An 11161-nucleotide genomic window follows, 5' to 3' on the forward strand; every position below is an offset into this window, starting at 1 on the left:
GAAGTTATGGTTCAGTTGACGCCTTTTGGACTTAATTAACACCAGATCTGTTTTTTAGGATTAATTTTTAGGCTGTTTGCAGTGAACCATCGGTGAGCTGTGTTGACCGTGTGTTCCACTCTCTGCTGGAGATCCAAAATGTGACGCGGTTGACCCTGATGGAGAAACTGCACGTCGTCGGCGTACATTACAATTTTGCTATCTTCAAGGTATGACGGTAAATCGTTTGTAAAAATTAAAAACAAGATTGGCCCGATTAATGATCCCTGGATTACCCCATGAGTGATTTCTAGCAGTGTTTCCCCTCCCCTAGTCCTCTGAAAACGATTTTCAAGCCAGTTACTGAACCAGTGGTCCTGAATGCCATACCAGGCAAGTTTCTCTAGCAGTCTGGAATGTTGCACACTATCAAAAGCTTTTGATGGGTCAGCTGTTGCTAGGTGTATCGCCAGAAAGGCAACGGCGATATGTACGGCGGAAGTACTGTGGTCTTTTTGTATCATGCTTAAAATTCGGGACGCGATTTATTTGAATAATCGTTTAACCAGGCATAGTTAATTTGAAATTTGAACATGTCATGATCTCATATCTTATTTATGTTTATCCTTGATTTCTTTTTATCTTGATAGTTGGTAATTTGTATTTATCATGATTATGACCAGGACTACGCGCACCGTAGTAAGTACCATTTATACGTTTCATATATGTTTGTATCTAGTTTCCTTATTCGGATTTGTTTGCTATTGTATGCCCACCTAAACGCCGTGTATTCGATCGAAAGTGTTTGTTATAAGCGAGAATATGTACAGTGTTTTTAATTTTGTATTATGTTTCAGGATGAAATTTGTACTGAAAATTGAACGCAAATTATACATCACGGTGCCAATGTTCGTTTACGTTACATTTCATCTACGAGCGTTAACGTAACTCAAGACAATTTGATATACATAGAATCTCATTTACGGAAATTTAGCATATGGAAAAAATAGAAAACGAAATCAAGAAAATGAATCAAGACGGGGAAGAAACACTCGAAACGATCAAGCGGCTTCGAACGAATACAAGGCGTAAGTTTACCCGTAAATGCAATGCATTTATGGAGTTAAGTCGTAATGACGAACACCTTTTAGTTTTGAAGGAAAAATTCGAGGATATCAGAGAAGCACATAAGGAAATTGACAAAATCAGCGATCGGTTGCTCACTGTTATAAATAGAACCGCTTCTCACGTAGTGATGAATTCCCTACTAGACGAATGTGATGCCTTTATGAAAGAGGTCGATTCAACGCTGGATTCTATCAGGGCTACATATGCCCGTCACATGCCCGAAAATGTTCCTAAACGATCAGAAGTACACGTTAAGCCTCTAGATACTCCTCGGTTCTCGGGAAACATTCGCGAATACTCCAGTTTTCGGCAAGACTTCAATCGTTTAATGACAAAACAGTATGGAAAAGACGCATATGCTCTGCGCTCTTGTTTGACCGGTCCTGCACTAGAAACAGTTAAGGGGGTCGAAGACAATTTTGACGAGATGTTTTATCGCTTAGACAGGACCTTCGGTGATCCTAGAAAATTTGTTGATGCAATTATCCAAGAACTAAAATCCCTCAGAACTGTCCCTGAGGGAGACAGTAAAAAATTCATTGCCATGGTCGATACAATAGAACGTTGTTGGCTAGACTTGAAGAAAATGGACCTTGCAGAGGAAATGGATACAGTTGCTATGATTAGCATGGTAGAGCGATTGTTACCACCTACACAAAAACGAGAGTGGATCTTGAGGGTGGATTCAAAGGGCAGGGTGTCAAAGAACATGTTTGAAGATTTTTTACAGTACATTCTTCAGGAAAAACGTGTAATTGAATATATGGAACACGATGTGCGAATGCTGGGCAAAAATCGAAATGTAAATCAAACTATCATCGGTACTCTGACCGAATCTGTCGACGAACAAAGGAACCATATGGAGAAAATGTGCTCTCCAGAAGAGAACCAAACCTTAAGTCAAAGACAATTTCTTGACGAGATAGAAAAGGTTACGAATCGTTTAGAACATATTGCTCAAGTCTCCAATGTTTATGGCGCTAATCGTCCGGACTATAACAAAATGCATCGCACGGGATCAAATTTCCGATGTTGGATTCACAAGACAGGAGACCATACCGTCGCCTCATGCCATCGCTTCTGTAAAATGACACACGAGGAGAAATTAGTCAGCATGCGCCAAGTCGGAGCCTGCTTCAATTGCCTGCAGATAGGACATATAGCGAAGGACTGTTTGCAACGCACAAGGTGTCAGATAATTGTTTCTGGCCAAGCATGCGGGAAGAGGCATCACTCGCTATTACACAGAACAACTGTTTCAAAAAATCTACCCGAACAGCACATGGCCATTCACAATACACAGACAAGGGACCATTCAACTTTACTAGCGATAAGTTCGGTTCGGTGTAACGATCGCAAACTGACCGTTTTATGGGATTCCGGAGCGGACATCTCGCTCATAACACATGCAGCAGCAGATCGGCTAAATCTGATTGGAACTGACATTGAATTGTCTCTCATCAAAGTTGGAAATTATCCCACGGTTCTAAATAGCAAGAAATACAATATTTCTCTAATAGATTTGCAAAACAACGCGTGGGACATCTGCGCATATGGGATAGACGAGATAACAGCGGATCTTCAATACATAGACGACAAGCAAATTGCATCATATTTTCCCGAAATGAAACTTGCGGATATCTCCAGACCAACCGGCAAGGTAGATCTCCTTGTCGGTGTTGATTGTTGTGTCATCATGCCAAATGTTGTGAAGACGGTTGGCAATACCCAGTTGCTAAAAAATCAGTTCGGATATTGTGTAAGGGGTTCAATTGCTGGGACAAGCGGAAGGCGAACCGAACAAGACGAATTAATACGTACAAATCAAATGCTTCTACGAACGAACAATATTCAAATCGATTCGGTTTCAGCTACGCAGAACATCCTCGAAGACTTCTTCAAGATTGAAAACCTGGGAATCTGCTGCAGTCCGAAATGCGGGGGATGCCGATGTGGCAAATGCTCGATGGGTATGAACGGCTACACTTTAAAGGAGGAAAAGGAGTTGGCAATGATAAAAGGCGGTCTTGTATACAGTGACGAAAGCAAGTCATTCACCATTAATTATCCGTGGATCAAAAATCCTGAATGTCTTCCAAACAACGTTGCAGTAGCTAGGGCTAAGCTACGATCGACTGAATCTCGACTCAGAAAATTAGATCAAAATCGACAACTGGCTTATCGAAATCAAATGGAGGATATGCTAAACAGAGGGGTATCTCGCAAGTTATCAGAAGTTGAGATGCTTCAATACGATGGACCAATCCATTACATTCACCATCACGAGGTACTAAAGGCAAATTCTACATCAACACCTGTTCGCATCGTCTTCAATTCATCGGCCTCATACATGGGACATGCATTAAACGACTACTGGGCTAAAGGTCCCGATTTTGTTAATAGTCTATTTGGAATCCTGACTCGTTTTAGGGAATTTGCCGTAGCAGTTACAACCGATATCTCCAAAATGTATAATTCTATACGGTTATCGATAAGAGACCAACATGTCCATCGCTATCTTTGGCGTGATTTACAAACCGATCAGGAACCTGGCCATTACGCCCTTACAGCGGTGCCATTCGGAGATCGGCCGAGCGGTACCATTGCCATGGTCGCACTGCATAGTATAGCTGATATGAACAAGGATACCTATCCAAAGGCAGCGGAAATGATAAAAGAAAATAGCTACGTGGATGATTTACTGCAATCAGTTCCGAGCGAAGACGATGCCCTCTCTCTGGCCTCCGACGTTCAAAACGTGCTTGCTCTCGGAAATTTTAGAGTTAAGCATTGGATCATGTCTGGACAAATTAAATCAGCAAACACAAACGTCACTTTACTGAAAACTAAACGTGAGAAGATACTGGGAGTAACATGGGAACCAGACAGCGATCACTTCTTATTTGAAATCAAATTGAATTTCTCGCCAAAGCAAGGCAAACTAGAGACGGGACCGAATTTAACTAGGCAGAACGTTGAACACATGATACCTGAGTTGTTGACGAGGAAATTGTTGTTGAGACAAGTTGCAACGATATACGACCCCTTGGGTCTCATCGCACCGTTCACTCTAAGGGGCAAATTAATGATGAGACAGCTTGTGACAAAGCATTCGTCGCAAAGTGGATCAACAAGCTGGGACGAGCCCGTGCCGACTCAATGTAGAAGCGAATGGATTGCATTCTTTAATGACATGTTCAAAATCGAAGATCTCCGCTTCCCTAGATGTATAAGACCGCCAGGGGCCATCGGAGAACCAACGTTGATTATTTTTTCAGACGCCAGTTCGCAAGCATACGGAGCGTGTGCCTATGTCCATTGGCAAATGGAGGCGCAAAGACACAAGGCCTTCCTCATATCGGCAAAGAGCAAATTAACTCCCATCCGCCAACTAAGTATCCCAAGACTCGAGCTTTGTGCTGCTATTGTTGGGTGTCGACTTGGTGAAACCATCCAAAAAGAAATGACCTACAGATTTAACGCAGTCGTTTACGTTGTTGATTCTATTATTGTGAGGTCACAGATACAGAAAGAATCCTACGGCTTTGGAACTTTCGTAGCAACAAGGATTGCCGAAATCCAAGAAAAAACGAGCCCCTGCCAATGGTGGTGGATTAGTAGTTGCAACAACCCTGCGGATATGGTAACTAGACCGTCCAAACCGGAAGAATTGGCGGTAGAGACCACATGGCAAAACGGACCCTCATTCCTGAGAGGACCAAAAGAAACATGGCCCATCAGCCAGAAACCATACGAAAACGAATTACCGGATCGAATAGTCGTTGGTATGACGACGGTCACGCCACTTTCCGATCCTGATATATGCAACGACATCAAAATCAGCAACTTTAGCAGTTTTGACAAGCTCCTCAGAGTGACAGCTCGAGTGATAAGAAGTGCTGAGGACAGATCCTTTAAGAACATTGGGCAGCCATTGAATGCTGCACTTCTGGCAAAGGCTGAAAAACTATGGATAAAACATGCTCAAAGGCAGCTGCTCATCAACTGGCAAAATCGTTTCCGAAGACTAGGTCCCAGCATTGATAGCGAAGGTATCCTGGTAGTCGGCAATCGCATTTCGAAGTGGTTGAGGGACAATTGGAATCGGCACAGTTTCATACTTTTGCCAGTCAAGCACCCCCTAACCGACTTAATCGTTCAAAAGTTACATAATAGGGATCATGGAGGCGTCGAGTCCACTCTAGCTCGTCTACAGACCAAATTCTGGGTGCCTGGTGCCAGAAGGGTGATAAAACGGATCAAACGACAATGCGTGACATGCAGAAAGTTGCTCAAACAGACCCACAGCCAAATAATGGGTCCAGTCATACCCGAAAGACTTCAGCCCTCCCCGGCATTTTACAACACAGCATTGGATCTATTCGGACCGTTCTTCATCAAAGACACCGTGAAACGCAGAACGAAAGCCAAAGCCTACGGCGTATTGTTCACCTGTTTATCGACCAGAGCCACGTACATAGACCTCGCCGAGGGATATAGTACCGAAGATTTTTTGCAAACCTTTCGCCGCTTCGTTACGCTGCGAGGCTACCCGGCCACAATTTATTCCGATGCGGGGTCACAGTTAGCAGCCGCTAAAAAGGAACTCCGAGATATGATCCGTCGTTGGGATCTGAATGAATTGTCGAGCATAGGCTCCGCGCAAGGTTTACGATGGAATTTCACAAAATCGTCAGACGCTCCGTGGCAAAATGGTTGTAGCGAGGCGCTAATTCGTCTAGTGAAACGCACTTTGAACATCGTCATAGCAGAAAACATTCTCACTTTTGGCGAATTACAAACAGTTCTTTTCGAAGTTGCCAACCTGTTAAACGAACGACCGATCGGCAGAAAACCCGGGGCTGATCCCACGGCGGGCGTCTATCTATCACCCAATGACCTCCTTCTAGGACGAACAGAAATCGCGCCACCACAGGGACAGTGGGCTGAGACTTCTAGGCTGGCCGACAGATTTTTATTTCTTCAACGAATCGTTACGTCCTTTTGGAAAAGGTGGTACCGGGATTATTTTGCATCGTTGTTGATACGACAGAAATGGCACCACAAGAACTGCGACCTTCGACCAGGAGATATTGTCCTTGTACAGGAAAACAAGCCACTACGGGGTAAATGGAAATTAGCTGAAGTTACCGATGTCGAACCAAGCACCGATGGGAACGTTCGAGACGTAATCCTCCGCTACAAAGCACAGACGGACGGAAACGCATACACCGGCCAACCCGATATCATCATAAAACGGTCAGTCCATCGGCTCGTCCTCCTCATCGAAGCTGACTCAAGATAGGGGCGGGGAGTGTATCGCCAGAAAGGCAACGGCGATATGTACGGCGGAAGTACTGTGGTCTTTTTGTATCATGCTTAAAATTCGGGACGCGATTTATTTGAATAATCGTTTAACCAGGCATAGTTAATTTGAAATTTGAACATGTCATGATCTCATATCTTATTTATGTTTATCCTTGATTTCTTTTTATCTTGATAGTTGGTAATTTGTATTTATCATGATTATGACCAGGACTACGCGCACCGTAGTAAGTACCATTTATACGTTTCATATATGTTTGTATCTAGTTTCCTTATTCGGATTTGTTTGCTATTGTATGCCCACCTAAACGCCGTGTATTCGATCGAAAGTGTTTGTTATAAGCGAGAATATGTACAGTGTTTTTAATTTTGTATTATGTTTCAGGATGAAATTTGTACTGAAAATTGAACGCAAATTATACATCACGGTGCCAATGTTCGTTTACGTTACACTAGGCACCCTATATATCCCTTATCCATGCCGTCCATGAGATATCCTACCGTGTCCAGCATCGCTGACCCTGTGCTGCGCCCCGGCCGAAAACCATGCTGAACATCAGTGAGAACCGAGTGTGCTATCAAATACTCCAATAGCTGGGAGCTGACGACACTTTCTACTAATTTTGCTACCACCGGAAGAATAGACACACTACACAGGCCGGTAGTTGTTAGGTTCCGAAGTGCTCCCGGACTTATGGATGGGGACAACTGTGGCACGCTTCCATTCTCCCGGTAGTACACCCGACACAAGTGACGCGTTTACAACCTCGAGTACATGTGGTGCGATCACAGACCAAGTCATGCGAACATGCCAATAGTCACTCCGTCCTCTCCACATGCCTTCGACGACGACATCCTGCCCAGCGCCGCGGCGAGTTCCGGCAGCGTGGCTGGTCTCACCCGGTAGGCACCGGCCACCACGCGCGGCGGGCGCGGGGGGAGGGGCTTCGAGTCGCGCTGGGTCGCCTCTACTCCGCCGCGACTCTCGGCCCCACAGACGCGAAATATCCATTCAGTCTGTCGGCCCAGCCGGCCTCGACCCCCGCCGCGTCAGTAGGCGTCAGTCCTCCCTTCGGCGCGATCAGAAACCGGCGGATATCTTTCCATGTCGTTTTGCGTGCGTAGCGGTACGATGAGACGAAGAAGTTGGCTTTAGCGCGGCCGATAGCCTGCTTTACGCCGTTACGGCACCGCCTGTAGTCGCCCGTCGTCTCCGGTGTCGGGTTGTCCCGCTGTGCTGCGCGGGCCAGGTCCCTCTCCCGCATCAGTGCACGCACCTCCTCATTATCGGTTAGCCAGGGACAGGGCGGGTACCGCGGCCTGATGGTGACGACCGGCATGTGACGGTCGAGCACGGGCGTCCACACCGCCAGCCAGGCCTGCCACTTAGCCGCCGGCTCGGCCGCGCTGTACACCGCGTCCCAGTCTGACAGGAGCAGCTCCATACACAGCGAGTCCGGCACGAGAGATCGGGTAGATCGCACGGTGATCTCGGCCGGTCGTCGGCGCTCCTTTGTGAGTGGTGTCTCGGCGATGACGATGTCGTGGTCGCTCCAGCTGCATGGAACGACGGTCGCTGTCGTAACGGCGTCTGATGCTCGGACGATGACGTGGTCGAGCGCCGTCCCCGACACGGGGCGTGTCGGAACCGACACTAGCTGCTTAACGTTTACGTCCTCTAATACCTGAGAGTATCGCCGGACGTCAAGCTCAGCCAGCCGCAGCCAATCGAAATTAACATCGCCAAGCACATACAGGGGTTTATCGGTACCGCACACATGCGCTAACTTACTCTGCAGGTCATCTAACACAGCAGTCACGGGCGCGCTAGGCGGTCTGTACATGATACCTATTACCACTGTAGTAGTGCTACACAAGCTCAGCCAGAGTGACTCCAGCGGCGAGCCGGTGCTAGGAACTGTCAGCACCTCCACTCTCAGAGACTCTCGGTACAGCACGCACACTCCCCCTCCCCTTCGGTCACCACCTCGGTCGCGTCGTATCACCTTATACCCAGGGAATATGAGAAAACTGTCATCGACAGACGGACTCAGCCAGGTTTCACTCACTCCAAGCACCTACTACTTGTGCCTACGTCTCTATACCATGTCAAAGTAAAGTTCCTTGGTGGAAGATTACCCTCAGTACTTTTTATCCCAGCCCTGTGAAGAAAACTAATATTTCTAAGTTCTGAGTCACAGCTGGCCATCCACAGAAAGAAATGCTGAGAGCTTTGCCATTGTATATTGGACCAACAATCACTATCACAAATGACTATGAACACATTACATGTGTGATGTGTATATGATCACATTGTTGCATGGATTGTCACATTGACAATATTACTACAATCCTTTTTTTCAAGAAATACAGTAATGATGAACATCAAAGTCAACATAAAGTGGATTTAGTGATCCAAGCTTTCTCCTCCAGTAGCAATGGAATGATCGCATGTTTCATTTGCCAGACACTGAGTACCTGATGCACATGTGCATGGTAATGTTACCATCTGCATAGCATCTAAGCATAGTAAAGCTGCCCGAGTCCATTCATTCTAGATTTGTCACTTGATAGTTAGCACTAACTTATCTTGCTGTTGTAAGTTATCATTCAATATTCATACCAATACATCAACATGCACTCATCAGTCAACAGTTTCTGTCATGATACCATGCTCAGCGTGCTCTTCAGTATTGATCCAATTTCTCCTGCAATATTATAGCTTGTTTTCGGCCAATAATGATAAGCTCTTTTAATTTTACTTTTTCTTGCTGATGTGTGAGCCCGATCAACTTGCGTTTATCAAACAAAATTTCATAACTTCAAGTTCAACTTGATATTGATATTGCTCAGGGTCAGGACCTCTGTCAGCCTCCTGGATACTTGGGATTGTTTTCAGTCAACGTGCTTCTTAAATATAATAAATGTCAATCTTAGTCAAGTCAATCTCAATCTTATATAGCCTTGGGCGCGTAGCAGCTTGGCTTTTACGTCCAACAGGAAACCACCAGATAAACTTGAAAAGCAAGGCCATTTGAAAAGGGCCTTGGAACAGAGCCAAGTGGTGCTCCATTTGTTTGTTTACAATGATTGTAGTGCTGATGTATTTTTAGGACTCTGGCGGTCGGCTTATGAAAAATGAAACGTTTTTACAAAGGTTGTAGGGCAAGTAATATTTATCTGAAAGAACTAACATATTCAAAAACCAAACACTATGAAACACATGCAGGGGCGGATCCAGCCATTTTCAAAGGGAGGGGCCAAAACCGGCCACTTTCCGAGCCCATTCAAAACTCCATACTGAGGTTTAGGATGCACCGATTACCCCAACCCACCCCGAAAAAAACTCGGTACAGGATAAGTTTAACCCGCGCCCTGCTGGCGCGCGAGTTATTTCTGGCATTTCTGATATTTCTGGCAAATTTGATCATGCATCTTTTTTGCACATGTGTAAATTTCAGACCGAGGTCACTCAAGGTCAGGTCGACAGATCACGTGAAGTGACCTCACCTCATAAAAAGTTTCGATGTCTGTCATAGCTACACCGAGTGAAAGATCGCTTTGAAACTTCCAGCGATTGATAAGAGCAACCGTAAGAGCAACTGTACAGTCACCAGCACTTGCTACTAATCACCTCGTTTTCGGTCACTGGTTGGAAGGCCGATCCGTTCTCAGCCGCTTAAGATGTATCAAATGATCCGTTAGGCCGTCCGATTTTCGAATATCTACCTTGTTTCAAGATATTCCCAACATTTTGGGATGGAAAGCCGAAAAACCCCCTTTTCGCCCTAAAGTATGCCCCAAGAAGTCGTAGAACCTAGCCTCGCCTCTGATCCTCAGACAACTACTGCCACCTCTTGTCAGCCGAACAAACCACCGAGGTAAATAATGCCACGTGACCGTTGCGCACGTTACAAATACTACGCAGCCGTAGTGGGGGAAGCGGGGCGGAGGAGTGACAAGGGACGCGATCGGTCGGCTGGGGTCAGGTCGCCGAGGTCAGAGGTCATCCGCCGAAGGGTGTTTGGGCGGTTTGGCCGTGCGGACTGGGGTCGGCGGGTTGGGGAGCGCCTGGACCTGCCTGGAAACGAGTCTTACAATGCTGCGCCAGTGAATAGTATTGGCAAAGGGAGAGAGAGAGAGAGAAAGAGAGAGAGAGAGAGAGAGAGAGAGAGAGAGAGAGAGAGAGAGAGAGAGAGAGAGAGAGAGAGAGAGAGAGAGAGAGAGAGAGAGAGAGAGAGAGAGAGAGAGAGAGAGAGAGAGAGAGAAAGAGAACAGAAACCATTTACCATTTAGGAGATAATAGGCATCCATTATTAGGATGTTTAACTAGATTCGCCCTTTGTACCGCTCTTGGTATCGCCCTTGCAAGCCCCTTGAGTGACGCATTTGGTCAAGGAGCCCATTCATGGTGCGTTGGCGGCTCTGGAATGCCACCTATTCGTCCTCGTTGCCGCCATGGAGAACAGACGTGGTCGTGTCGGTGTCCGTGCCGATATGGGCGAGCGGATGCTGGCTATACAGATGATAGAACGGCGGAATATGTCTATTGCTGCCGTAGCTCGCGAGTTGGGCCGTAACAGGGCAACAGTTGCTGTTTGGTGGCATTCGCCACAACGAAGATGGGAACCTTCTCGACCGGCATGGAGGAAGTCACCCTCGTGTTGTGAATGAGGCTCAAGAACAAGCGATTCTGGAGCTTGTTACGAGGCAGCCGATAATCACAGCT

At 46.2% G+C, this 11161-nt stretch overlaps 2 protein-coding genes across 2 annotated transcripts; both read left to right on the plus strand.

Annotated features, from left to right (window-relative positions):
- The first annotated feature begins 446 nt into the window (after positions 1–446).
- LOC122380011 lies at positions 447–3551 on the plus strand. Its single transcript, XM_043362742.1, has 3 exons — positions 447–678; positions 837–2138; positions 3538–3551. Exons 2-3 carry the CDS (start codon positions 977–979, stop codon positions 3549–3551), a joined length of 1176 nt encoding a protein of 391 aa, XP_043218677.1. The 5' UTR covers positions 447–678; positions 837–976.
- A 519-nt stretch (positions 3552–4070) lies between these two features.
- LOC122379997 lies at positions 4071–6882 on the plus strand. Its single transcript, XM_043362729.1, has 2 exons — positions 4071–6659; positions 6818–6882. Exon 1 carries the CDS (start codon positions 4091–4093, stop codon positions 6410–6412), a length of 2322 nt encoding a protein of 773 aa, XP_043218664.1. The 5' UTR covers positions 4071–4090; the 3' UTR covers positions 6413–6659; positions 6818–6882.
- Positions 6883–11161: the final 4279 nt, after the last annotated feature.

The sequence above is a fragment of the Amphibalanus amphitrite genome, unplaced genomic scaffold (assembly GCF_019059575.1).
Source record: "Amphibalanus amphitrite isolate SeventyFive unplaced genomic scaffold, NRLGWU_Aamphi_draft 000089F_arrow, whole genome shotgun sequence".
NCBI lineage: Eukaryota > Metazoa > Arthropoda > Thecostraca > Balanomorpha > Balanidae > Amphibalanus > Amphibalanus amphitrite.

Excerpts from the sequence above, each read along its gene's own strand:
- LOC122380011 (XM_043362742.1), top strand. The coding sequence starts at position 977 with ATGGAAAAAATAGAAAACGAAATCAAGAAAATGAATCAAGACGGGGAA.
- LOC122379997 (XM_043362729.1), top strand. The coding sequence starts at position 4,091 with ATGATACCTGAGTTGTTGACGAGGAAATTGTTGTTGAGACAAGTTGCA.